Below are 27,985 nucleotides of genomic sequence, written 5' to 3'. Positions count from 1 at the left end.
GCAAACCCAATGATAGTATATTTGCGAATATTTACCTGTATACTAAGTTCATAATAATTCTGAAAATAACAATGTAATTTCTAACATTTCTTGTTTTATATGTAATACATTTCCAATCATTTACCTCACATGTTAAGATATGCAAGTTATGTGTCAGTTATAATATTAACTAGATGACCCTTTCTAGGGTATAACTTTATTCATTTATTCTGTACTTTGATTAATTTTCCCTGTGTGCTTCCGACTGCTTCCAGCAGGGTTCAGTGCTGTGCCATGAAAAAGATCAAATTAAAATCTTGCTGTTTTTTATGCTGTGTGTCCTCGCATAACATTTTCCTTTTTTCTTATGCTACATTAACACAAGCCTCTTTTGTGAAGTTCAACGACATAAAAAAAATGCTACATTGATAAATAGATTATAGATTCAAACCTGTCCTTTATCATTTGTCAATGACATTTCATCATGCAAATGTAATTTAAGAGAACCGTAACCAACCAAGATTGTAATAGAACAGCATTAACCCACAGAAACCTCGAGGAGAGAAACTAACTCCTCTGGACTGTCGTCACCCTGACAGCGTGACCTGCAGCTGTGCAACCAGAGGAAGCAGGACCCACACGAGTCCCCGGACATACTTCGCTTTCAGAGAATATTCAATTAAGACAGTACTTTGCTTCCTGATTAGCTGCTTGGCATACACTGTACGATGATAAATCATGGAAGCAGTTGAGAAGAGAAACAGGCAACAGACGCAAACAGCTAAGCCAAGTGTGTGTATATATTCTGCTAAGCGAAGTCATCTGCTGAATTGACTGTGGAGGAACCAGAGGCACAGAGGGGGTGATGTTGATGACCACATTAGTGTCACAAAAGTGCTCTGGAAAACAGATGCATCTGTACGTGATTGCATTGTGTCAGTGTTTTCTCAGGGAAGACTGTCAAGCCTGAGATATCATGGATAAAAAGAACAAACAGATCAGCCCAGCAGCAACATATACTTTGGCTTAAACAAACTGCTTTGAAGAAATAGCAATAGAAAAGCATAGCTAAAAACATACACCATGTAAGCATTTTTTTTAAAGACTGCATTTAATTTATTACAAATACAGTAAATATATATATATATATATATATATATATATATATATATATATATATATATATATATATATATACATATATATGATGAATAGAATGTTCAAAAGAACAGCATTTATTTGAAATAAAAATATATATATCAGTGTAAACGTGTTTACTGTTACTTTTGATCAATTTAATATATCCTTCCTGAATAAAAGTATTAGAAATTATTACTAACCCCAAACTTTTAAATGGTAGAGAAAATGTTACTCTGAAGGAAAAAAAAATCCATTACTTTTAAAACCACATAAGAAAAGCAGGCTGAATGATTCATGGATTGGATCTACCATGACAATTTGAACTTGGCAAATTTGGACCACTTAATACAAATTACATACAATGCATTTCCAAATAAAGATTAAATAAAGCCAGTCAGTGTAGGCCACTGCACTGTATTATTTGATTCAACAGGACAAGGACTTTAAAAAAGAAACAAAAGTCTATTCAAATCCTTGAAACATACGGTATTATCGTAATTTATTCGTATACAGTATGTGGTTTCAGTAATAGTAAGTAATAAGCAGATCTTGAGAAGGAACAGGTGTATGTGGCTTTCACACCCAAGCCATTAATTCCTTTTTATTAGCTTCATAAAACCGTAATTACTATGGGTCTCAAAGCTTATTTTACCGGCATGGAAAGAACAACTCTTAGTTAAGTCTTTTCCTGTTTTACACAAGTAGCAGCTGAGCACTAACTAAACTGTTTCAGCTGGAGTACAAAAAAGACAGCATATCTTTGAGAGGGGTATCTGACACGCTCCAATTACCGAACATGTCACCGCACTTGGAAGTGCAAAGATCTCACCATTTATCAGAGACTCGCCCTCAAGGCAAATGAAAGGAACATCTGGATTTCAAGAGTGTTTAACCTAGCAGCTGGCGAGACCTCGTGAGATGATGTGTATTTCCCTGCACAATGACTCATGATAAAGATGTATGTGTCCAATGAAAGCCACTGATGACCCACCTTTACCTTCGTCTGCACTGCAAGAGTGAGTTACAGTATTGGGAGTCTGGCCAAGATATACACAATATGTGCAGCCAGAACATGCTCAAAAGATCATTGTCTAGGGAAAGACAGTCTTCTAAAAGCAAACCTGACTGCCCACTAAGACCTGGAAGAGCTCTTTGTATCCAGGGAGGTTTATAATTATACACCATTTAAAAAAAGAAACAGCCTCCAGAGACATATCTGTGGACTGGCTGTCAACAACGTCCCTGACCAAGGAGAGAAGAGCAGGCAATCTGAGAACAAGGGGGGAAAAAAGGGCCACCGGCTGCTAAATGTAAGTTCACAAAAGGAAGGGAGATTTTAGAGGCTCTTAGAAAGTAACATTTTGGTGTTTTTGAGAATTATTATGAAAGCTAGCCTCAGTGAATCGCTCACAGCTCTGGCATCGCACGTTTTCTTTCGCACACCTGAGCTGTAAAGATGTTTGCCACGACAGTCAGGAAATCCTAAGTGGAATGATATTCCATAAAAGCCGTCAGTATTCATTTTAATGATGTTAAGAGCTGAATTGGAGTGTCAGTGTGCTCTTAGCAACAAGAAGATTTTACAAGCAACAGCCTCAGGTGGGCTCAACTATGGGCTATTTTTAAATAAAGAGGGATGGAGAATGCATCTAAACTGTATATCAGGCATATTAACATGATAATATCCAAACCCTTACTGTAATTTTATTTATTTATTTTTGGGTCAGGATGTCTTTCAAGGAGCTGTGTGCCTATGAAACACCATCCGTTGCTGAACTGCAGAACTTCCTGTTGAGTGACAGACGGCCCACTGGACATGTCAACCAAGTGTGGCCTAATGTGTACATTGGCAATGAGTGTGTATTATTTTTTCTATTCACAAATGGAAATTAATAAAATGTACAGAACTACACAGATGTTCTCTGTTTTGTTTTGTCAGGGTTGCGGCACGTGACAAGTCAATGCTGTACAATATGGGGATCACACACATTGTGAATGCTGCTAGTGGACCCCCTCATGTCAACACTGGAGCCCGCTTTTACAGAGACATGTCTATAGATTACTATGGAGTGGAGGCTGATGATTCCTCAGACTTCATATTAAGTGTATTTTTCTATCCAACAGCAAGGTTCATACGAGCTGCACTGTCAAAAAATGGTGAGTTGACTTGACATCCTCATGAACATGCTTGATGCAATATTTTCGCTATACAACTGGCTAGAATAACTTTCAGCATAAATATTCAGTAACGTTACCTTTGCTTTGCCTAGCTTGGGGAATGCTTAATTTTCCAACCTGCCATAGGCTTTATGCTGAGCGTCACGTGACCAAACCGGAAAACGGGTCTCATTGCATCCGCTTGTCAGAGAAAGTGTTAACGGCCGTAAGAACTAACTACGATATCTATGGATTTTTAAGGTAATCAGCTAACCTACTAAGTTCACTTTGTTATTGGTGTTTTATGCTATTTAAATATCTAAACGTTAGTGTGAAGAAGAAAAATTAAAAAACTTTTAAATATCAATCTGCACATGCGAGGGACATTGGTTATGCTCATTTTTGCTTGCTCCTTTTAAGTTATCTTGAGTAAAACCGCTCATTGTATGTGCTTCTCATGAAGCACATACAAAAGACCTGAATCGGAAGCGATGTGATCTGTTTTCCGGCTTGGTTCGATCAGTTCGACGTTCAACGCATGCGCACTACAACTTGTCATACTAGTAGGCTACCATAGGCTACTAGGCTGCGTTCCAGTCCAAAATTGTCATGCCCTTCACTCGCTAACTTCCCTCCGTCTCGTTCACTCGGATGTACGTCAGTGCTTACGTTGGACGAGTGCCCACTACTGGCGGAAACTGAAGCTGAACTGGAACGTCCTAAGCCCTTGATCACTTGGAATCAGCCATGGAGTTGATTTATTATTTAATTTAGTTTCCCTTTAAGAATTTGTTTAAGGCAGCATCCAAATGTATATAGATGTGTTTGGGTTGTTTAAAAAAATTAAAAAAAGTCATAATTAATATATCATAGAGTTTTTTTTGTGGTGGTGGTGATTAGACGAGATATATGGTGACGTCACAAGCGTGTTGCATTGTGGTATATGGAAATGCCTGAAGTGTACATATGAAGTAGACTCGCTCCCTCGGTCAAAATCGAGGGAACGAGGGTCTGTCCATATAAACTTCCCTCGTCCACTTCACGAAGTGGAACGCACTTCAAAATGGCGGCAGGGATTCCCCCGAGGGGAAGTGCTTAGGGAAGTTCGCAAGTGCGTGTCTAAAAGTGGACTGGAACGCAGCCCTAGACTAGTAACGTTAACGTGTTTCCACCTTCGCCAGCCGTTTTTATTTCCATTTTCCGCTCCCTTTTCGATTAGTTTTTAAAATAAGCGCCACCAATTAGATAAACAATTTGTGCATTCTATTCCAGTCTCACGTGCAGACGCTGCATTTTCACGCACATAATGGAAAATATAGTTGGAATCGAAACTTTCGAAATTCTGAATCAATTGAACCAATTGCTTCACAAAATGGCTCACTGTTTCGAAGCGCTCAAAACTCCAAAAGCTGACGGCACAAACTGGTCAAAACAGTGTAAATGGAACGTGAAGAGGTGCATAAAGACACCTTTTACAAATTACAATTTTTTTTATGACAGCTGTACTGTAATATATTAAATCTAATCTACAAATCATTAAATACCATTAATTATGAAGTGTGTTTATGAAATTTATTAAATTCAAAAAGTTTCAAAACCAAGGTTTTCGAAGCCTCGTTTGCTGAAATAAGGTGAGTTGGCCGGTTTAATACATGCTCCAATCCACCAATTCATAAAAAAAGGTTTTGAAGCTCCATGAACCAGTGTTTTGAAAGCATCCATCATGTCTAACCGTTCATTTTAAATCATTCATTTCTAACCGCATCAATCATTCTTTTGGCTATAGTAAAAGTAGCATTTGCACTGTCTTGTCTTGCATTGATTCTGTTCTGTTCTTCAGGAAGAGTGTTTGTCCACTGTCTGATGGGAGTGAGTCGCTCTTCCACTCTAGTGTTGGCCTTCCTCATGATCTGTGAGGATCTTACTCTAATGGAGGCTGTTAAATCTGTACGGCAACACAGGGACATCTGTCCTAATCCTGGCTTCCTTAACCAGCTACGACATTTAGACATGAGCCTCGTCCGAGAGAGGAAGAAAAAACTGGAAGCTTACAAATTGTAACTGAAAACTTGGTAACAATGTGATGAATCCCATTTCAAGAGCATGTCCCTTAAGGGCCTCCTCCCCCATGGCCTTGTCCTAGTTATTTTGGGCCAGATCTTATTTGCTAATATCCATTGTAGTGCAATGGCAAAGTGGGTATCAGAAGACAAAATTGAAGGGCTTCCCCATAAATAGTAAATAACCTCCACAGGGCAGCAGGGTCACAAAATAAATGGCAGGTTTTTAAATTTCTTCCAGATGAAATATACTTTGAACTTGTTTCAAAATGAGCCAGCAAGCATGTTTGGTTTTTTTACTGGAGTGAAATGAAACGGTTGTGGCTTGCTCTTTATCATGGGAAGGTGGAAGAGCCATGCATGGCTACATGTCTTAAGGGTTGATCCCCTGTAGTGAGTTTCTAATGGGTATCATATGTTCCAACATATTTACTGTTTCTGCTCAAATCCATTGGTGTTGTGACCCACGGATATTGGTGAAACTGATGACCAAACCAAATTGTGATAAAACATTTAAATTTCTCAGTCCGGTGAAAAAAAAAAAAAAAAAAATCACATTGTGTCCTTTCTTTTCTTGTTGCTATTAAATAAATGACACAGTACCTCAGGAATTATGTGTTGTTTTGTTTTGGAAAAGGACATCCGTTCATCTTCACCTAATTTCCTTTTGGACTGTGAAGGCAAACATGATTACAGAAGCAGAAAGGTCAAACTAATATGTGTAAATACAAACTGTTCCATTAAATATGCATTGACTTAACACAGAATATAAAGATATCATTGATTCTATTGATTTCTAACTTTTTTTTTTTACAGAAAAGCTCCAAAAGACAAACCATTGCGCCATCTATATCGGATCTGTGGTATCTGCTGCTGACTAACAGACTAACCTTTCGGACCTGTCAGTCTTATCTGGCCCAGCCTGTATATTGGAGATTGGTAAATACGGAGTCATCACAGTCTTGAGAAGAAACACAAACTAGCCAAGATATCAGTGAAAATCCAAAGCTTCACACTATACCTGTGCCTTTAAAGGTGCTCTATGTAACTTTTCTACTAAAATGAATCCTTTTTTTATTGCCTGTGTGTGAAGGGGTTGTTATCACACATTAAAATGATCCCCTTGTCGAGTTTTGCTATTACCTCTGAAGGCCAGTATTCCTATTTCTATGTGAAGTCTCCGGGTCGGATTTACCGCGAAATCCAACGGATGTGACGTGCATGCGCGCTCCCGAGCCTCTCTCCTTATATACAGTCTACTGTAGACGGTCAGGGAGTTACGTCCGGTTAAAGGCGCACGTTTTTCGGCTTATATCTCAGTCAATCTTTGATCAATATTCCCAAGACTCTAATTGTTCGTAGTGCTGGACGGGGCCTTTCGAACGAGCCCACCCCCGAGGTCCAACTCGCCCGGCTCCCCGAGTTAAAGCCGTTCGAAATCGGGGGTCCCAGCGAACGGCGATCCGGTAGGGGGCATCCCCGAGGCCCGCCACTCTAGCGTTCGGGCAAGGGTTCCCCTGGGACCTCCTCCCCCGAATTTGAGCTCTCTGTGTCTTTGCGTTCCAGAGATACGAGCGATCTTCTGAGATAGTGACGTCACCGGCGTCCGCAATTTTGCAGCGCGCCCGATGGTTTTCTGCTAATATCTCCGCGAAAACACCACCAAAAACTATGGAACTTATATGGTTCTTTTCAGCTCGACTAGATGGTCCCAACGAGCTCGGTGCTCGCCGAATCCGTCTAGTATTCGCCGAGATATTTGCGTAATAGACGGTATTGTCTATGAGTTCGAGCACGAGCGCTCTTGTAAAATTTGGTTGCAATCTGAAACATCACCACTAGAGGCCGCTAAAACTTACATAGAGCACCTTTAACTACGGTTCAATTTATGTACCGCGTATGTAAATTATGTAATCAAAAACATGAAGACATGTTAAAAAGCTGGTCATTTCAGCTCAACGGCTCATGATAAAGGACTTCTTGCTGATCTGGGAATCACTCATTTGGTAAACTGTGCCGACGGACCGCATCGCATCAACACAGCACAGGTATAAGCTACTGTGGAGTCGAGGCTTCAGATCACCCACTGTTTGATTTGAGCCAGTATTTCAGCTTTATTGCATCCATTAAAGCTGCACTCACTCAAAATGGCAAGTCTAACTTCCTTGAACTTTTACTGATTCACTTTGTCAGTGATTGTATAAAATCTAAAACAAGCAGAGCAAAACTATAAATGGAGCAGTGCAAAAATCACCAGGCAGTACAGTCGTTTTAATAAGTGAAATATGTCAATTGTAACCAATGTCAGACATGGAGGCTCTTTGTATTCTGCAGGGAAAGCGCTGGTCCACTGTGCAATGGGAGTCAGTCGGTCCGTAGCTTTGGTCCTGGCCTTCCTCATGATGTGTGAGAACCTCACCCTCACTGACGCCATCATCGCTGTCAGATTGAAAAGGGGCTTCTATCCCTCAGGCTTTCTAGAACAGCTTTCTGGACAACCATTTGAAGATACCAGGAAAACGTACGTACGTATATATATATATATGACAATCACTAAAAACTGACTGCAAAAAACAACATTTTGACAGAAGTGTCGTTTCTCACTAAGGCTGCATTTATTTAATCAAAAATACAATATTTATTAGTAATATTTTACAATTTTATTACAATTCACAATAACTGTTTTCTACTTGAATATATTTTAAAATGTAATTTATTCCTGTGATGACAAAGCTGAATTTTCAGCATCATTACTCCAGTCTTCAGTGTCACATGATCCTTCTGAAATCAGTCTAATATGCTGATTTGGTGCTCAATATTTTTCTGAAAACCTTGATACATTTTCAACCCTGAAAAAAAATCTTATTGACACCAAATTTTAAACAGTATAGTGTAAATAATGACTAATGTTTTGATACACGCAAGGGACATAAGAGTATGCAGCTTCATATCAAATGATCAATCAACTAATGTGGTATGGCTGTAATACCGTTTCAACTGAAAGAAGTTATACATAAGAAGAGGATTGTGCCACTATCTCAGACATGAAGTATGAAGATCACCTCCACAGCCAGATATTTCTTTACATTTTCTACATTACACGCATATGCTAAAACATATTTAAAGGGAGTATATAAAACAATGTCGGTCGGAAATATAGCTAGCGACACTAATGTTTTTGGAACATATGTGCTGGAATGATTTGAAATTCATGAAAATTAAGACCTCGTCTCACAGTAATAGAGCTGCTTTTGTGGGAAAGAAAGAAGATTTCAAGGTTGAAGGAATAAGTGAACCTGACAAAACAGTAAAAGGAATTCAACATCACCAATTTAATGACTTCCCTGTCAAGGTGAGTGATGGTGGTGAAAAAAAACATCCAGTGCTGATGGTTTTGAAAACCATCCCTCTCCGGAGATGATTCATGTGTCCTTTTCACATATCTGGGAAGCGAAAAGCAATTACCATTCCATTTGCAGCGGCCAAGCTCGCATTACAGAGACTGTGTTAAACTCGGTTCAAAAAAGAAACACCTTTTGGATTAAATTACAAGCACAGCTCTACAGAGATTTCCTATTTTTGTCAAATTTAGTCACTGGGCGCCAGGAAGGACAGCTGCCTGTAGGAGGGCTCGCAGCAGGCAGTGTAAGGAGGGAATAATTGGCTGGTGGAATTGGGCCCAGGCTGTACCGTCTCCTCTGGGACAAAAGTCAGATTCACTGGCCTTTGACTGAAGCTGCCATCTTCTGTCACGATCCACAAACATGATAACACAAGCACGGTGCGTCATGAGAACATGAATTTTTTTCATTATGGATATTCAAATCTGCATAATGATGGGCTTGGGTATATTTGACGGGTGTCTTATGGACAAATTTTCTCATGTTGATTTTAAGCAGTTTTTAAGGAGCAAACATGCTGTGCACAGATATACAAACAAGCTTTTCGTTCATAACAGGGTTTCAGGCGGACAGCGATGTACCCCATTTCATATTTCTGGGTTTGGAATAAATCATAAGAAGGGTAACTTCTATATACATACGTGTGAGACCACATCATATACACTCACCTAAAGGATTATTAGGAACACCCGTTGAATTTCTCATTAATGCAATTATATCAACCAATTACATGGCAGTTGCTTCAATGCATTTAGGGGTGTGGTCCTGGTCAAGACAATCTCCTGAACTCCAAACTGAATGTCAGAATGGGAAAGAAAGGTGATTTAAGTAATTTTGAGCGTGGCATGGTTGTTGGTGCCAGACGGGCCGGTCTGAGTATTTCACAATCTGCTCAGTTACTGGGATTTTCACGCACAACCATTTCTAGGGTGTACAAAGAATGGTGTGAAAAGGGAAAAACATCCAGTATGCGGCAGTCCTGTGGGCGAAAATGCCTTGTTGATGCTAGAGGTCAGAGGACAATGGGCCGACTGATTCAAGCTGATAGAAGAGCAACTTTGACTGAAATAACCACTCGTTACAACCGAGGTATGCAGCAAAGCATTTGTGAAGCCACAACACGCACAACCTTGAGGCGGATGGGCTACAACAGCAGAAGACCCCACCGGGTACCACTCATCTCCACTACAAATAGGAGGCTACAATTTGCAAGAGCTCACCAAAATTGGACAGTTGAAGACTGGAAAAATGTTGCCTGGTCTGATAAGTCTCGATTTCTGTTGAGACATTCAGATGGTAGAGTCAGAATTTGGCGTAAACAGAATGAGAACATGGATCCATCATGCCTTGTTACCACTGTGCAGGCTGGTGGTGGTGGTATAATGGTGTGGGGGATGTTTGCTTGGCACACTTTAGGCCCCTTAGTGCCAATTGGGCATCGTTTAAATGCCACGGCCTACCTAAGCATTGTTTCTGACCATGTCCATCCCTTTATGGCCACCATGTACCCATCCTCTGATGGCTACTTCCAGCAGGATAATGCACCATGTCACAAAGCTCGAATCATTTCAAATTGGTTTCTTGAACATGACAGTGAGTTCACTGTACTAAAATGGCCCCCACAGTCACCAGATCTCAACCCAATAGAGCATCTTTGGGATGTGGTGGAACGGGAGCTTCGTGCCCTGGATGTGCATCCCACAAATCTCCATCAACTACAAGATGCTATCCTATCAATATGGGCCAACATTTCTAAAGAATGCTTTCAGCACCTTGTTGAATCAATGCCACGTAGAATTAAGGCAGTCCTGAAGGCGAAAGGGGGTCAAACACAGTATTAGTATGGTGTTCCTAATAATCCTTTAGGTGAGTGTATATACACAAAAGTTTACATACACCTTGCAAAATGTTAATTTTAACAAAATAAGAGGGAACATACAACATGCATGTTATTTTTACACATTCCACAAGAAAAAAGCTGAATTTTTAAAAATACCTAATACTGTGTGTCGTTATGATCCACAACTGTTTTTGTTTTGTTTTGTAATGGTGGTTCGTTCTTGAGTCCTTTGTTTGTCCTGAGCAGTTAAACTGCCCAATGTTCTTCAGATCTAGCAAATTCTTCAGATCAAGGTAAATTATAGGCTACTTAATTTGTCTTCTGGCAAACATGTAAGTATCTTCTGTTGCTTCCGAAGGGCAGTAGCCTACTAAATGAAATATATATATATATATATATATATTTAAACAAAATAAGAAAAATGTGGACATCTTCATCCTGTTCAAAAGTTTTCACCCCCCGGCTCTTAATGCATCGTGTATATAACCGACAATTATATAAACAAAATAAATATATAAAAAATATTTCTGCAAAAAACACTAAAAGAAACACATTCAGGGTCAACTGAATGGGTTTCTTTCACGCCAATGTACATATAACCGTGTCGTGAGAAAACAGCTCTCCGTCCCTCAAGCGATCCTGGGGCAGGATAGGCTACTCTCTTTAGACTATCATGTTTTTGAACAACGTTATAATAACTATTAATGTCTGTTTTAGTTAGCTTACATACATTGAACCTTTCCATTGCACAAAAGGTTCTCTATATAGTGCAAAAGGTTTTTCCGATTATTGAAATGTTCACACACAGAAAAAAATATTAACTGTTAATATAATGGTTCTTTTGTTTGTGTGTACTTGCTATAACCAAAGTCCCTTTAAGCTTCTAAGTTTTTACTGTATATAAAGTCTTTGGTTTAACTATTATATGATGGAGATCCGATTTCCACACCATCCCCACGGCGACCGTTGGCGACGTACGCTCAACTTTATACAAATTATCAGCAAGGTGGAGCGGCGAATACCAATCGACTACTAGAAATGAAAGTTTGGCGATTTAATCATACAATAGTGAGGTAGCAACAGTACATGCATCTTCTAGACCAAATACCTGGTGCTGTGTGTGTGTACAGCAAATGCGCCACTCCCCTTCATCAGCTCCTGCGCGGCATGTTACTAAGGTCAGAGAACTCAGATCAATAGCCTAAAAATATCCTTTCAAATGTGCAGCCTATTCTGGGCCAAGCAAACATGCCGTGTCTACTCGATGCATACGGACCACCCCAGGCTGTTAATATTGGAGCCAAGCACCACACCATTAAGGGGGCAAACCTAATCTTTTTTTCATGTTTACACAAACAATCATTGATACACTAAGTGAGATATTTTGGAAATTCAATCTTGTGTTTGAAGAGAGGGGGACAATTGTTCAGACCGCAGGGAATAGAGGCAGTTCAGGCCTAATCCGGAAATTTCAACAGGCCCTAACCATAGTAAGCAAAGTTTCAACAAACCAGCCAATAAAATCTATTTGCATCATCTACTGAAATGTGACATCTATTTTGACAGTATTTCAGCTGTCACATCAGTATAATCATGCATTCTTACAATAAAATTAAGACACTGAAACCCAAGTCTTCAGTCGAGTGTTTGCTTTCAGGCTGAACCACAAGACTGCAGATAAAAGAAGCAGCTTTGACAGCTCCCTTATTAGCTGCATTAAAACCATACTAACAGGCAATTACAAGACAAACATTAAAACAAGACAAATGTTACATGACGTTTCTTTTTTCCTTTCTCTCCAAGGAATAAGATTCATATTGTTCAACAATGGGAATTGAAAATTAAGATGGCATCCAAAGAACACTTACACCAGTGAGGATTCATTCAGAAAGCGACTGTACATGAGCATTTGTGGAAGAACTGGAGGAATGGCTTTGGCTAAGATCAGGAGCTGAATGTATAGTAGTTAGATCTGGTCCATGCCTAAATTAGTAAAAAAAATAAACAAAAGCTACTACGTCAAATAGATTAACATGTAAAAGGTTTACCTGAGGTTAAAAGTGACGATCAAGTACTTGCTTTCCAACCATCTTGAAAAACAAGGTACAAAACGTTCTCAGTGCGGCAGAGGGGAAATGGAATAATGTTACTAATGCTACCTAGGCTTGAACATTGATTACTATGGAGTGGAGGCAAAAGACTTCACTATTTTAAACCTCTCTGGGTTTCTCTACCTTGGAGCTCAATTTATTGACCATGCACTCAGCAAAGCATAAAGTAAGTAAAGAGAGACAGGGCATGTTAAATCTCTTTAGATAAGAGGGAAGTAACAGGCACTCAAGGACTCAATCAACTGAGCCCTGTAGAATTCAAATGAGAGGCCCAAAAAGCAGAACTGATGGAGGCAAGTGTTACTGATGCAGATTCCCCATAGAGAGAACAGCGCCCTCTTGAAGATTAGTGCCGACCTATGAATTCATCAATAATATCAGTGATCGAGATACATTTTGATATGTGCCGATACAGTAAACTGATAAAAAATGGAAGGTGACCTGGAATTGAATAGGATTGTCTTAAATAGTTCCATCTCTGTACTTCAGGCTTAAAGCAACTGTAAGCAAGTTTTTATTTATTTATTTATATGGTTTCAAAATAATGCTGATGGTACAGCGACTTCTATTAAGGCAAAGGGCTTCGGTTTCTTTCCCACGACAGTCCCGTCTCAGGATGGCATCAAATAAATACATCTCATGGCAGGTAAGCTTTGAAATCTCTGCCATACGTCTCTCTGCTCTGATAGTCTATACTGTCAAATATATATTATGTGCAATGTAGCCTATCATGTCACTAACATTTCATTACACACACATATTACAAATACTTTTGAAATCATTTAGTTTGTCAACAAATGCACATGTACAGTTATCCACAGCAATTACGACAGTAGTATATTTACAACAGTGAATTCCACTGTCACAACACAAAACTACATACAGTTGCTTTAAATCCAATTTGTTCAACATTTAAGGCATGGTTGAAGTTTATTGATAAAGCATAAGGAAATACGCAGCAATTTCTTTGACACAGCCAGCATGTTGTTTAACTCTGTGGTTTCTGGGTTTGTAATGATTAGTAATAATTGCACAGCAGAATAAAAATAATAAAACCTTTTACTAGAAAAATTAAATATTTGTTTACAGTGTACTAGAGCCAAAGACTATATTTGTTCATTTATTGCTATGAGGCACTTGTGTGCAGTTGAATTAGTGTCTTCCAGCTAAATTCGTCCATCCTCTACAGTCAAAAGCACCTGTTTCTCTATTCAGCAGTCTCTGCACTTAAGATTGCTTCCAACCATGACAATGCATCTGGAAATCTGTTGGCTGTAATAGATACTTTCAAGAAAAGTATAAGTCACGATAAGCTTGAGATCATGAGAGCATGAAAACAGAGTCCATACACACTTTTAAGTCTGTCAGTGGCTCATCATAATTTATTTTCTGCTAAAATGTACAGCATTTAAGTGACCGACTAAAAAGGTAACTCATAAATACAGGACTGTTGCTCTGTTAATTAGTACAGTCAGGATATCCCTCTTACGTCAAACTGCCATTCTGTACAGGTACAAAGGCTACAAAATAAGCTATACAAACAGACACGATACAATTTACCTTTTTACATGCCATCTGTTTTGTCTATCAACAAGGCTACTGCTCTACATTTCAGTAAAATATAAATCAGATGTTTTATAAAGATAAAAAAAATCTACAGATGGAATGAAAATGTACGTTTAAAGGCATTTCATAAAAGACCAACTTTGGAGTAAATTGACACTCATAATAATTTTGCAACTCTGCCCCATCTGAAATGTTTCTGTTTGCCCTTCCCCCTTGATTAGATTTCTACATGTACAAATACTGACATTGACTGTTCTTTGCTATTGTGACAGAAATTGCTTTAAATTGTATAAAAACAGAAAGCTGCCTCAGGTAAAGAAACTTGTTATAAAGTAACAAATTATACACAATTAGCAATAGAACCTTCCAAGCCGAACATGACGATTTTTTTTTCAAATCTTTACAGTATTAGAATCAACAAAAATAGAGTTTAATTTTTCCTTCCATACGAGGGAAACCTAACCAAGGCCATACATTTAATATAAAATTGCTTGCTATTTAGCACAACACTGTACAGTACTACTTTGATGCACTGTCACTAACAAAGACGTTATAGCATGCTAAGTATAACCTTACATTTAAAAAAATATAAAAGTAGATTTACAATAATTTAAATAATATGAAGGCATGAGTACAGACTTACATATATAACCTTGCGATTGCTAAAGGTACATTGAAAAGGCTCTTTTGTCCAAAAACATACAATGCAGGCACATTTAAAGGTTCCATAATGCAGGTTCCAACTTAAAGAAAATGTAACCTCCATTCAACTGCAATGCAGTTCAGGGGAGATTTATGCTTACACAATGTTACATTTTAAATCTTATGCTGTAAGGCTTCCCATAAATAGGGGAAAAAAGCTAAAATTTAGCCAATAAACAAAACTTTTTTTGCATTCTTACCAAGTGCTGGTTCTTTTAGAAAGATCCATAAAAGCGAACATTAACCATGAAAATAAGAACAAACTAAATACCTCAAGTCAACTAGCTGACTTAGCAACATCGTGACCCTTTACTTTCAGGTCGTTGATTATCGTCTCATATAAGGCCCGTTTAAGGGTTGTTTGGACATGCCGGTATTCACATAACCATGATGACCTGCTGGGCTGTACATCATATTGCCATGGGGAGGAGCCTGCATGGGCTGCTGTGGGTAAGGCTGGGTACCCATCATGCCCATCTGCATAGAGTACTGTGGAGATTGATTCATATAGGTAGGATTGCCATGGTAGCCACCGTTCATCATAGGCTGCGTCACTCTGTAAGTGTTCATCGCCATATTGACGTTCACGTTCATCGAGTTGACGTTGTATGCCGGAGCGGGCATGAGGTTCACCCCCATGTTCATCCGCGATGGCATAGCCAGCGTCCTCCCAGGAGCCTGCATGGCTACGGTCTGAGGACCCCTACCATACATCTGCTGCTGGTGGTGGGGCGGCAGAGGGGCCGATTTGGAGCGGATGGACATGGGGTGGTGATGGTGATTCTTGGGGGCCATTTGCGTTTGCAGTCTCTGAGACGGGGCCAGGTTCATGTTGGGTGTACCCATGTTGCGCTGCAGCATCATGGGCGGTGGAGTCATATTGGGGGGAGGAGTCACAGTAGCCTGCGACTGAGGACCTCCACCGGGTTGCGACAGAGAAACCAGCGCAGGATTGTGAGGACCGAGCTGCGTGGACAACGAGCCGCTGTTGTTTGCATAGGATGAGATGGAGTGCGAGGCAGAATGGCTGAAGGGCAAGGAGTGGTCCATGATGGTATTGGTGAGTTGCTGTAGCTTATGCAGGCTGAATGTAGCTGATGGTTGACCATAGTGTCCACCTCCATACTCTCCCTGGCTCATTCGGTCATACAGACCCAGGTTGCTAGAGGGGTTGTTGGATTCTGGGATGTCGGACAGCTGCATGGGTGGAGCGAAGCTGGCCGGCATGGAGCAGTGTGACAAAGGTTGCTGGTACTGGTGTTGTGGGTGTTGGTGATGTTGATGGTGCGGATGGTGCTGGTGATGGCTGTGGTGGTGACTGTGGCTAAGCCCGTGTCCATGCCCGTGGCTGTGCCCAGGTCCGTGCGGATGGCTGGGCTGCCTCTCCGGCACACAGCCTTGCGGAGACTTCACACTGCATCCCTGAGGGGAGCTCATGCTGGTTTGCTGGAGCATGCTGCAAGCGCCAGTATTGTTCACCACAGGACCGGCCATCTGCTGGGACACAGCACAGCTGCTCTGACTGTGGCTGCCACCGGAGGAGAGGTTGCTATAGGAACAGCTGCTCTGGGAGGAGGCGCCTGCTCCTGCTCCCGTGCCACAAATGCTGTTACCCAGCGTGGAGTCATAACTGCTGGGATTCTCGTAATTCTCAGTGGTGCTCTCAATGCTACCTAGGTCACTGAAGCCACTGTCCACCACCTGCTGAGAATGGTCCGACACCGAGGGCACATCCATTATTGGGCTGGTCTCCATGTTGTTATGAAGCGAGTGCACCGAGACAGTGCCCTGATCGGGGCTGATCTGTGTGTAACCGCTTTCTAAAATGGACACCGCTGGACTATTGACTGATCGTACAGATTGGCTCGGGTGAGAATGGACAGAAGACAGAGGGCTGCTGTGATCTGACTGCTGGCAGTCATCCACGGGAGTCATCTGAGGGCTCTGCTCGACGTGAACATACCGCTGTAGGCTGTGGCAGGCCTCTTGAGTCTCCACACAGTCCTGAAAGTGCCTCTCTTGTTCAGATTCTTGAGTGAGAGACTGCACAGCTTGAGCAGTCTCCATGTCAAGCTCAGGGCAAATGTTATGGTCCTCTTTTATTGCCGGGGTCAACGGGCCCATATGCTTATCTTCAAGCCTCTGACTGTTATCCTCTTCCTCGGTTTCCGAGTCTGGAGGATGATCGGAGTCCACAGTGTCTCCCTGTTGCATGCCCAAGCTCACAAGAGTGCTTTCAGACGGAAGCTCCTCAGAGCAATGAGGCGGTGGCTCCATGGGGCTCGGCTGCACTTCAGGATTTTTATTATTATTAATAGTTGAAACTGGCTCTGGGTCTTCAGTAAGGTCTTTTTCTGTTAGTGGCACTGGGTCCTCTATTATTTGTTCATGGCTATCGTCTTCATCATCTGCATCGTGATCATCCACATGAGATAGTTCTGGCTCTTCGTCCTCTTCCTCTTCCTCGTCTCGTTCACCCGAGCCCTTACCAACCCTGCCTTCTGGTTCACCCTCTGGCTTCAGGTCCTTGGCCTCCTCTGTATTTAGAGTTGACTGTTCAGCATCATCTATTGGACCTGATGTGGTCTCATTGGTCTCATCAGCACAGGGAGAATTTTCCACCATGTCAGACTTGTCTGTCGACTCATTCTCATTTACTTTGTGAGACACTGGTGGCTCTGGACTGTGGGGCTCTGAAATGCAGGTGTCCAGTTCTGTGTCCTCTGGCCTGGGCTCTCTGAAGGACTCAGACGGTTCTGAGAATGAGGCAGGGCTGGCATCCTGCTCCTCCTCTTGCTCCTGCTCCACTGTGACCATTGGTGTCTCAGGCGGTGTGTAGAGGTTGAGCTTAAAGCCCATTTTGCGCTCCTTTAGTCTCCATTTGGGAGGGCCTCGTTTGACACCTTTGGGCCAGCCTTTCTTCCGTTTTACAGGTCGAGGATTGTCCTTTTTTACTGCTTCAGAAACACACAAAAAAAAGGTTACATATTAATTTATCTTTCAAATATGCAACAAAAGCAGTATACTGTAAATGTTAACATGTATGGCTTTACCTTCCACATTCCCTCCTTTAGATTGATTTGAGTGATTGTCATCTCCATGTCTCCTGGGCCTTCCAGGCCGACGCACAGCCACTCTCTGGTTTTTCTCCTCCTCCTCCTCGCTGTCGCCCCTCCTGCTGGGCTGTGGCAGAGGACTTTCTACATCAGAGTTTTCAAATGGCTCATCTAGCACCTCTGTTCTCTCCGAGATGGTTTCGGTCGTGACACTGCTGTTGATTCGCGTTCTTCTCCGCCCTCTCTTCCGTCGCAGATTTGATGCCCGCTAAGAAAAAAACAAATACATTTAAGGGGGCTATTTGCTTAGCAGATAAGTACATATTGTATGCTTGAGAACAACTTGCGCTTGAGAATGGAATAAATACAGGGAGATGTCAAAGACTGTTAGACTTAACAACTGTCATAGCAAGAGTTGGACACTTTTTTGTTAAATTGTCCCTGGTGCCCTTTAATCCAAAAAGCATAGGTTTGGAGGAGACATATACGGTCAAGGGTGATGCTAAACATAGGGAAATGTGGCTGCGTTGTGAATGGGTTGCTTCATGATCTAAATGTAAAAGCCCATCATTTAGACCACAGTGCCTACACCACAGGCCATTCATTTGGAAAGCTTAGCCTGCCCAAAACCCCAAATGAGAGTGTGCTGAATCAAGCTGACCGCAAGATCCTCACAACATACTCTCCCCCAGGCATTCTGGGATAGCAGTACCCCAGTGCAAATAATCTGCAAGATTACTTGGTGATAGAGAATCAAGATTTCCCACACAAATCATGAAAGCAATATTACTTAATTATGGACTTAAGGACTGATGGAAATTTCTGACTGATGAAGAGTTTTGGATATTTTTTTCCTAAATATGCTTCCTAAATGCTAAAGGATTTTCAATGTGAAGAACCATGACACAAAGAGAACTAAATAAAAAATGCACACAACCAATCATTCTGATATTTACCTTTCGCTTGAGCCCCTGCCCAGACTGGGACTTGATTGCATTGTCTTCATTACCGTCGTCGTCGTCGTCATCGTCGTCATCATCATCATCATCCTCATCACTGCTGCTGTCTTCACTCACTTCAAAATCTTTCCCAATGTTGTTTGCAAACAGTGGGTCTGAGTATCTTCTGCTAAAGTTCTTGCACTTGGTTAGCGGAGGTCGTGTGCTGGTGTAGCCCATCCCCATAGTCAAATTCCTGATTGATGCACTACAGTTTGCACGACGGTCTCTTGCCTGTTATTCCACAAAAACACAAATATGAGCTTATCTGAGCCGCTCGTACAGGCTGAAGCCAAGCAGACAAATAACATCTGTTATCTACACTTTGCTTTTACAGTGCCCCAGCAGAGCAGAAATTGTCTCTTGATTAGCCGTTGATCTCAGCAACATTTATTTTTAAGCATATATGGAAGATTACATTTCATGGGACATTCAGAGGCATTAATAATACAGAGCTTTGATTTAGGTCACTCAGTAAGCTGGGTTACTGTTGGAAGTGCTTTCAGCTATCTCTGTGAACTCACCCTGAACTCCTGAAAGGGATAAATTTAGCTCACTTTTCACACAAGCATCATCTTGTAGCTAATAATGCAGAGCTAGGGAAGGAACGAGTTACCTGTGCTCATCGTGATCTCCTTGATCTGCCTATTGAATAGGTTTCAATTAAAAACAACCTCTGATTTTAGAGACGCTTACCAATTATGTACCAATTATCATCACCTTACCAATTATGTTTGAGTTCAGCATTATGCAAAAAGGTCAGGTTGTGTCAGAGGCCAAAAAGGAAGACTTAAAGGGCATTTTATAAAATCTGCTGTGTCTGTACTGCAATATCTACAGCAAACATTAGCCTAGAAGACAGAACACAGTCATTTGATGCAAGACAGCTGTAATAGTAAACTGGACTGCAAGTCACCCTGTGGAGCATGCTGATCAAGCCTCTATATAAACATGCAACAAACAACTAGGGGGTTTTTCCTGGCATATACAAAGAAGGGTTGCAGAAGATTTAATCACTATGGATTAAGCAAACATTTTAAAGAAAAAATGCAGACTTCTTTGGGCTCTTTTTTCAACATTTTAAACTGTATAGGTATACCTATGTTGCTGCCATAATAGTCTGATATTTTCTTTGTTTGTGGACGAGTAAACAAGAAAGAATGATTTTCCTGGCAAACAAACCTGAAAGCTCTGAATATAAATCATTATTGAAAGCTTATCGTAGAGACTGCAGGGTAAGGCAAAAACGTGATTTTACTTATTTGTTTGTACCGGCTCAAAAACTGGTAATGTAGAATTTAACGAGAAATCCCTCATAGTCTAGCTTTAAATATTAGAACACTGCACTGGACAGACAAACAATTAAAACGGGGTTCACTAAAAGCAGGTGTGTTCAGTCCCTGATCAAATCATCATTAAGCCTACCTGTGCCATAGCACTCTTCAGCTCCCCTGGTGGGCTTTTGCAGACTGAAACTGGAGTCCAGCACAGGCAGTCAGGGTCAACCTCATGAAGCCTTGGCTTCTCTCTCAGTCTATCCATGTGTTCCTCAATCAGCTGATATCTTCGGATGATTAGAAACCTAGACAAACGTGTAAGGAAATATTCAAAATGCAGATATCTTGTCTGATGTATGATAAATTGTAATTAAGTATTAATGCACATGCAAATAAAGTCAAAACTGTATATACCCCCCCACCCCCATCCTTTAGAGATGATAAAGTACTCGGAAAGCATGTGAGTGAACTGTCAGATTGACAGATACCACCACAGTCAAACCCACCTGCCATCCTGGAAATCAATCATGTTGAGCTGCTGAAGTGTGGTGGCGATGTCATGTGGACACATGCCCGTGGCTCGGCTCATTCCCCTGATGCTGACACTCTTATCTGGGTGGTTGTGCAGGTACTCCAGTATGACACTTTTCCAATAAGCCAAGTAGGACAGACGACCCAGATCAGATAGAGGCTTCTCTGGGGAGCCAGCCTGGCCCTCTAGCCTGGAAAGTAAGTAACCTGGAAAGACAGGAAAAGAAACAAAGAGAGGAGAAAAGACAAGATTGTTTATGAGTATTTTTTTTTTAGATTTTTAGTGTTCTCACTTGGACAAAACAAAACACAATCACAATTTATGAATGTGTTGTAATGTTTTTATGCAGCTTCATAAAAGGCAAGAGGCATGATATTTGAATATTTCACATATAAACAAATACAAGCTTCTTATCAGAGACAAACTGTTAATTGTAAGGAATTAAATGATTATGGCTTTGATTTTGATGGCTTAAGACTTAAAGGGATAGTTCACCCAAAAATGAAAATACTGCCATTAATTACTCACCATCATGTTGTTCCAAACCCATAAGACTTTCGTTCATCTTCGGAATACAAATGAAGATCTTTTTGGTGAAATCTGAGAGCTTTCTATCCCTCTATAGATAGCTACGCAACTGACACTTTGATGAAAAAGTTCATAAAGTCAAAATCATAAAACTAATTCCATAATTTTCTGAGGAGACTCGATTGCTTTATATCAGGGATGGGCAACTTCGGTCCTGGAGGGCTACCGTCCTGCAGAGTTTAGCTGATAAAACCCCACCTCCCTGTAGCTTTCTAGTTATCCTGAAGACATTGACTAGCTTGTTCAGGAGCTAAACTCTGCAGGACATTGGCCCTCCAGGAACCCAAGATGCCCATCCCTGCTTTGTATGATGAACAGATTGAATTTAGGCTTTTATTGAGATATAAACATTGATCAGCGAACATAAACGGAAACTCAACTCACGAGAACAAACCTCTTGCGGAAGCTCAAACATGCTGCGTAACACGAGAATGAACCTCATTGATTCTCGCACGTCAAGCGAATAGCTTGAGCTTCCGTTTACCACAACTGTGTGAGTTGATGAATGTTTATATGTGAATAAAAGCCAGCTTTTGGACTAAACCTCTCAATTCATATGGATTAAACCTCTCAATTCATATGGATTAGTTTTACAATCTCTTTATGAACTTTTTGAAGTGTCAATGTGTCAGTTTGCGTAAGCTGTCTTGGAGGGACAGAAAGCTCTCATATTTCATCAAAAATATCTTCATTTGTGTTCCGAAGTTGAACGAAAGTCTTACGGATTTGGAACAACATGAGGGTGAGTAAATGACAGAATTTTAATTTTAATGAACTATCCCTTTAAGCTCTTGCCAAAGTTCTTGTGATGTCAATGTTACATTAAAATACCAATATTACAGTATAATATTTTACTAATGGATAAAAAAAACAGCAGAAAAGACAGAAAAATTTCAAACCAGCCCAGACGGCTGATAACCTGTATTTGTACAGCAAACCCTGGTTCTAATATGAAAAAAACAACAACAACAAAAAACAACACTTTTTATAAAATAAAAATTTATAGTAAAGAAAAAATAAAAAAATATTTATATTTATATACTTGTATAAAAAAAAAGTCGATTTATATGGCACCAATTGCCACGGCTAACCAATGTGATTACAAAGCATCATAAAACACACATACAACCATATAATGTAATAAACAAATATTGTTTGCGAATACTTTAATTTAAATATGATTTAAATTTTAAAGTGCCTCTTAAGATGTATTAATTTGCAAAAATTACTACACTGATGTGTTGTGATGCTTCAAACACAACTCACAACTAGTAGAAAATATATGGTCATTTTTTTTGATTGCTTAAAGTGTGAGCTGATTTTGTGTTTTCAACAGATGCATAAAGTCAGAAGAGACCGAACAATTCCAGATTCTCTATTGTAGTCTTTTGCATTAACACAAAATATGCAAATGCTCTTCTGATTCTACACTGAGAGCAAACTAAATCAAAACATTGACAAGCCAACAAATGATATAAATGCACTATATTCACTGTATATAAAGACATGCAAACCCTCTTGATAACTAAAATGACAATGAAACAAGCACAACAAGCCATTCTTCCCATTTCATTTTGACTGTCTAGTCTGAAACAGTTCTTCTTTTTCCTTTTATGCAGAGTACAGAAGCATCTGTTCATGATACAAACAATCTTATGCTCACATCTCATAAGACTTCCAAACCAGTTAATGAATAACTTACTGAAATCAATGAGAAACCTTCCAAATCCTTGCCTTTGGTACTGAGGCATGATCATTATGCAGGATACATTGTACTTCTGCTGGCAAAGCTTTTCCTGTGGGAGAGAAAGAGAGAAAGATAGAGTGTGTCAGTGCGCTGCCAACACATGCAATTCACTGCACCTGCCGTTCCTCCTGAACTGAACCAAACATAAGCACACAAAACCCTTCAAACATATTGCAGAAATGTTCAGATCCAAAAACGAGCACCATAAAATAAACCCATCTTTAACAACCCACTAAACAACCCGCTGTTACTCTGACTCCACTGTCATAAGATTATATATTCTTAATAATATCTATGTAAGGGTAATACCTTTGAAAAGTATCCAACAAGATGACAACCCTTCTCATCCTTCTGTGTCAGAACGTAGAAGAGAAAAGGCTCAACGTCGTAATAGAGAGTCTTGTGGTCCAGAAAAAGCTTTGCAAGCAAACAAAGGTTTTGGCAAAAAATTTTGCTGATATTTCCATCAACCTAAAGCAAAGAGGAAAAGAAATGGGAAAACATTAGAGATTAGCCCATACAAGGGCAGTTCCTGCTAGTGGAGCACATGTAAAGATCAGAAATCATAAACATTCTGCAACTGAAGGTCTTTAACACTTTTAGAGGTCTGCTAGGATTAAGAGATGCATTTCCTGTTCACTAGAAAAAAACAAGACATGAAGGCCTTGAAGAACTGACTTAATCTGACATGATTAAATCATGTAAGACCAGTTCTCATCCATGATGCTGAGATGTGCCTTTCAACAAGCTTGGCACTTCATAGCCTTTAATCTCTGGACATAACCCCTCTTGTTTTAATTGCAAATGCAGATGAGATGAAATTAGGATGCGAATGAAGTTGTGCATGAAGATTTAAAAGCCAGCACTGACCTCAAACACAGAGAGGTTATCCTTCCTGTAGATCTCATTAGCTGGAGGGTGAAACCACCCACATTTCTTTGAATGCCTCTGCAGAATGTCCTGGCTTTTCATGTACTTTAAGCAGAACTCGCAGAGATAAAGCTTCAGTAATCTGAGAAGGTGAGCAGCAATTAATTATAACATGAAGAATGTGGCATGAGTTGCAAGAGTAGGGAGTCTAACTCTAAATCACATACTAGTTTACATTTGCTTAAGGCTATATCTGGCAGACATTTTAAAAATTGCTGTAAAAAATGTTTTGGAATAAATTTCAGACTTACCTTGAGTATTCTGGAGGGTATGGTGAGGAATACCAAGTTTGTATTTCATACTTCCCAAATTCAATTAAAGGAGGGGATTGTCCTTGATCACCAACAGTTTTCTGTTTAAAAATAAATAAATAAAAAATCACAAGTTAGAAAAATAAATTTCTTTGAAATATTTAAAAGAATTTTATTACTCTAGGGTGTTCGGGGTGGTCACCTAAAGTACGAGGAATAGCAATAGTGATGCTTTCCTAGTAAATATAGACACACTCCTCACCTTTGCTGTGATCTCCTTGATGTGTCTGAACACTTTCAGATCCTCTTCAGCCACATGGTCATTGAGTAAAATCATCCTTCCTTCCTGTGGCTCCCTTCTTGAGCATCTCTCGGCATTAAAGGCTGTGAGAGGTCAGAAAACAGACCTTTAGAATTTGTGTGCAGAATTTAGTACAAAAAAAACAACTGAAAAGATGCTGACGCTATAAAACCCAAAGCTAATATAAACAAGCACTAACCTTAGATTTAACACAGCATTCAAAATAACAACTGCTAGCATGCAAATCACTACAGTCATGGAAAGGACAGCTGATAGGAAAGGCTCATATCAACATTGCTGGCCAACACACTAACCTCAAACCTCTAACCACACATCACAGTTTGTTTCTAGGCAACAGTGACCTCTAAACAAATATTCCATTTGTGCAGAGGTTGAGAGGGAACCAAACCAGGAGCAAGGGTCATTTGAAATGCAAACACTTTACATTAAAGTGCTTGTTACCAAAGGGAAAAAGCATTAATAACTATGGTTTGAGAGGCAGGTGTGAGCAGCATGAGGACGTGAGCAGAGAGCAGAAATCTAAGGCTTTAGTGGCTTCAGAATTAATAAATTATTGAAGAAAAAGGTTAAAAACTAAAATGCAGAGATGCAGTATTAGTTGAAAAAGAAAAATCCATGTTACTGAGCTTCTAAAAATGAGGAAGATGAGTAAAACGGTTTAAAGATGACAAAGCTAGTCAGCCGTTCGGAGGTTCAGGCCCCTGTGCTTACCATGGTTTGGGTCTGGTTTAACTCTTCCGTCTGCCAATCTGCCCTTCCCTGGTGTGTTGTTCTCCCTCTGCGGGGAGGCCTTAAACCTAAACCTGCCTAGCAGCTTGTGCTTTCTCAAGAAAGGAGTTCGTTTGAAATGGAGTGCCGACTTAAATGGTCGGCCCCGCTTGGGCACCCATCCCGAGGACGAACCGGATAGGCATGCTAATTTACTACCGAAACCCTTGACAGGTTTTTTTCCTTGAAGCTGCAGGGACGTTTTGGGTGAGGTGGAAACGTCCTGGGAGCGGCGCGCTCGCTTGGGCGGTGCGTAGCTGGGGAGTCCCTTTTGCCGGGACTGTCCCTGAGTGGTAAAGATGTGAGACAGTCCATCAAATAGTCCCTTCAGCTGGTTGTTGCCTGGGAGGCTACTGAGGGACGGGCCGCTAGACTGGGAGGAGGAGCTGTGGGGGGAGTGGGCAGAGGAGGGCGAGGATGACTGGGTGGGGTTCAGCGAGATGGGGCTGTGTCCTTGCGAAGGGGACGGGGTAAGGAGAACACTAGATGGGGCATTTAACCGCACACCTGGCGTCGTCACGCTGGCATGGTGTTTCCGATAGCCCCGTTTCCTCTGCCTGTGCTGATTCGAGGAGCCCGACGCTTCACCGCGCAACCGGCGACCCAAGGGTGATGGGGTGAAAAATTTGGAAAGCCCGTCAATGAGACCTTTGGTTTTCTTGTTGAATGGGGGCAACGTAGTGAGGGTGGGTGTGGATGTGAGGGGGTCAGTGAGACTCCTGCCGTCTGTGGTGGGTATAAAGGTGCTTGATGAGGGTGGGGTACAGAAAGTGCTTATGGAACCCCTACCATGCCGTGCTTTTTCAGACAGCTCAACGGATCCTGGACCACCACTGTCAGACCTGTGAAAACAGACGATAGTGGCATTTAATACACGAGCCACAAATGAATGAGAATCTGTGTGCACATCTTGACTGTGACTAAGCCTGAGCCTTGGTTTGAGAGCCTGATTTCACAGCTTCAACAACACGTTCCACCGTGTCTATCAGTGCTCATCAAGCCTTTAGGAGAGATGTAATCCCTCAAGTCTTGCACATTTAAAAGCTTACTGACCCAGACTCACCCAGTCTGACTGACAGCGTTCTGAGTGAGCTTCACAACACGGCCATATGTTAAAATTAAACTTGCAAAGAATGCCCCAGGCTAAAAGTACATTGTAGCAGCCATGCTAATTTTAAACCTTGTGGATGAGAGGGTATGAAAACCTACATATACTCTCAAGGCAAGGTTGTGAAGGACAAAAATCAGAGTAGGCCATCAAAAAGAGCATTTACAGTTTAGGCAACATGCTGATGTGAGACCTGTAACCTTAAGCCTGCAGCACAAGGAACCAAACAGATGAAATGAGTTATCGTACATTGTTGGATGTGCTAGATTTTTTCTTGGCCTTCCTGGCTTTGCATATCGCCTTTTGATCTGGGCCGCTGTCTTGTGTAGCAACCGTTTTCCCTCCTGTTCCTTTGGCCTGCATACTTGGCAGATCCACATTCCTGGGGGAGGTCCAGGGAAAAAAAGAGAGAGAGAGAAACAAAAGAGAGAAGCATTTCAAGGATGGTTCATCATTTCTGCAGCCGTGACACTTTTCAGATATGTCTTTGTAGTACTGAGCAGAGATGACCCACTGTGCTTTCCCCTTTATTTTCACAATTTTTAGAAGAAAAGGAATAGAACAAAGAAAAAACAAGCTTTCTACAGGTAACAGACCAACAAGGAAACACTGAATAAATGTCTTTGAAGTTTTGTGGGGAGCTTTTTATTGACAGGACCTCAGCCTTCAACATCCTCTTTAGAGAGGTAGATATCAAATAAACAATTTGAATGATTAGATTGTTTGTCACATTTCACATAACTAAAGTTCAATTTGCATGTCCTTTGATTTTTAGTATAGAACTGTGGAAATATGCAGCACTGATTTGTGAGAAGCATCACAACTACAGAAAGCAAGTTCATAGTGGCAACCAAATAGAATTGAACATATATAAAGATACAGAAGCCAAGCATTATTAATTTTCTCTATTCCTGTGATCTTGACATGAGATAAAAAGAATGAATGAAAATACTGACAAATGTTATACAGAGAAAACAAGAGAAAAACAATGTATAGCCTTCTCTTGACAACTAATTCTCATTCTTACAGATTTTTCATTAAAGGGGTCATATAATGGTACATGCACTTTTACAAGTTGATTGTACTGAAATGTGTGTTGGCAGTGCCTGTACACAACCATCATAAAATGATAAAAATCCATCCAGTGTTTTTTTTTATCTCCTTATATGTTTTCCCCTGCCTCAAATCAAGCCGTTCGACCGTGTGACGTCACACGGTCGGACGCCCCTCCCACGATTGTTGATTGACAGCAGCGTTTCAACACAGACCCGCCCTCGCTCGTGAGCGAGCTGTCAATCATAGTCCGCGCGGACCGGCGAGGTCATTGTTGATATGCTGGAGCACTGTCTATGAGCAGAATGGCGTCTAAGCGATTGTGGTGTTCTGTTCTTGGGTGTAATAACGAACACAGTCATTTTAATGTTCCTAAATCCGAACCGCTGAAGACGCAGT

At 40.8% G+C, this 27,985-nt stretch overlaps 2 protein-coding genes across 6 annotated transcripts in view; one reads left to right on the top strand and one right to left on the bottom strand.

Annotated features, from left to right (window-relative positions):
- Window positions 1-1,706: 1,706 nt before the first annotated feature.
- Window positions 1,707-5,943, top strand: dusp13a (dual specificity phosphatase 13a). The gene is made up of 4 exons (XM_056257106.1): window positions 1,707-2,429; window positions 2,847-2,975; window positions 3,059-3,276; window positions 5,117-5,943. Coding segments are annotated over exons 1-4 (570 nt in total). The 5' UTR covers window positions 1,707-2,427; the 3' UTR covers window positions 5,338-5,943.
- Window positions 5,944-14,048: 8,105 nt separating this feature from the next.
- The window catches only part of kat6b (K(lysine) acetyltransferase 6B), a 47,315-nt gene continuing 33,378 nt past the window's right edge, over window positions 14,049-27,985 (bottom strand). For 3 of the 5 annotated variants that reach the window (XM_056257099.1, XM_056257097.1, XM_056257098.1), the window contains exons 6-17: window positions 26,783-26,915; window positions 25,369-26,267; window positions 24,598-24,719; window positions 24,336-24,436; window positions 24,025-24,166; window positions 23,464-23,625; window positions 23,110-23,203; window positions 20,794-21,025; window positions 20,436-20,592; window positions 18,969-19,244; window positions 18,010-18,280; window positions 14,049-17,913 (exon numbers count right to left, since the gene is read on the bottom strand). In XM_056257099.1, the coding sequence (XP_056113074.1) occupies window positions 15,284-17,913; window positions 18,010-18,280; window positions 18,969-19,244; window positions 20,436-20,592; window positions 20,794-21,025; window positions 23,110-23,203; window positions 23,464-23,625; window positions 24,025-24,166; window positions 24,336-24,436; window positions 24,598-24,719; window positions 25,369-26,267; window positions 26,783-26,915 (5,219 nt within the window). In that variant the 3' untranslated portion in view covers window positions 14,049-15,283. The remainder of the gene's footprint in view (window positions 17,914-18,009; window positions 18,281-18,968; window positions 19,245-20,435; window positions 20,593-20,793; window positions 21,026-23,109; window positions 23,204-23,463; window positions 23,626-24,024; window positions 24,167-24,335; window positions 24,437-24,597; window positions 24,720-25,368; window positions 26,268-26,782; window positions 26,916-27,985) is intronic. The other 2 variants (XM_056257100.1, XM_056257101.1) reach the window with 2 other exon arrangements.

The sequence above is a fragment of the Rhinichthys klamathensis genome, unplaced genomic scaffold (assembly GCF_029890125.1).
Source record: "Rhinichthys klamathensis goyatoka isolate OS25496 unplaced genomic scaffold, OSU_Roscu_1.1 h1tg000135l_1, whole genome shotgun sequence".
In the NCBI taxonomy this organism is placed as follows: domain Eukaryota; kingdom Metazoa; phylum Chordata; class Actinopteri; order Cypriniformes; family Leuciscidae; genus Rhinichthys; species Rhinichthys klamathensis.
This window is presented reverse-complemented; position numbering and strand designations above follow the sequence as displayed.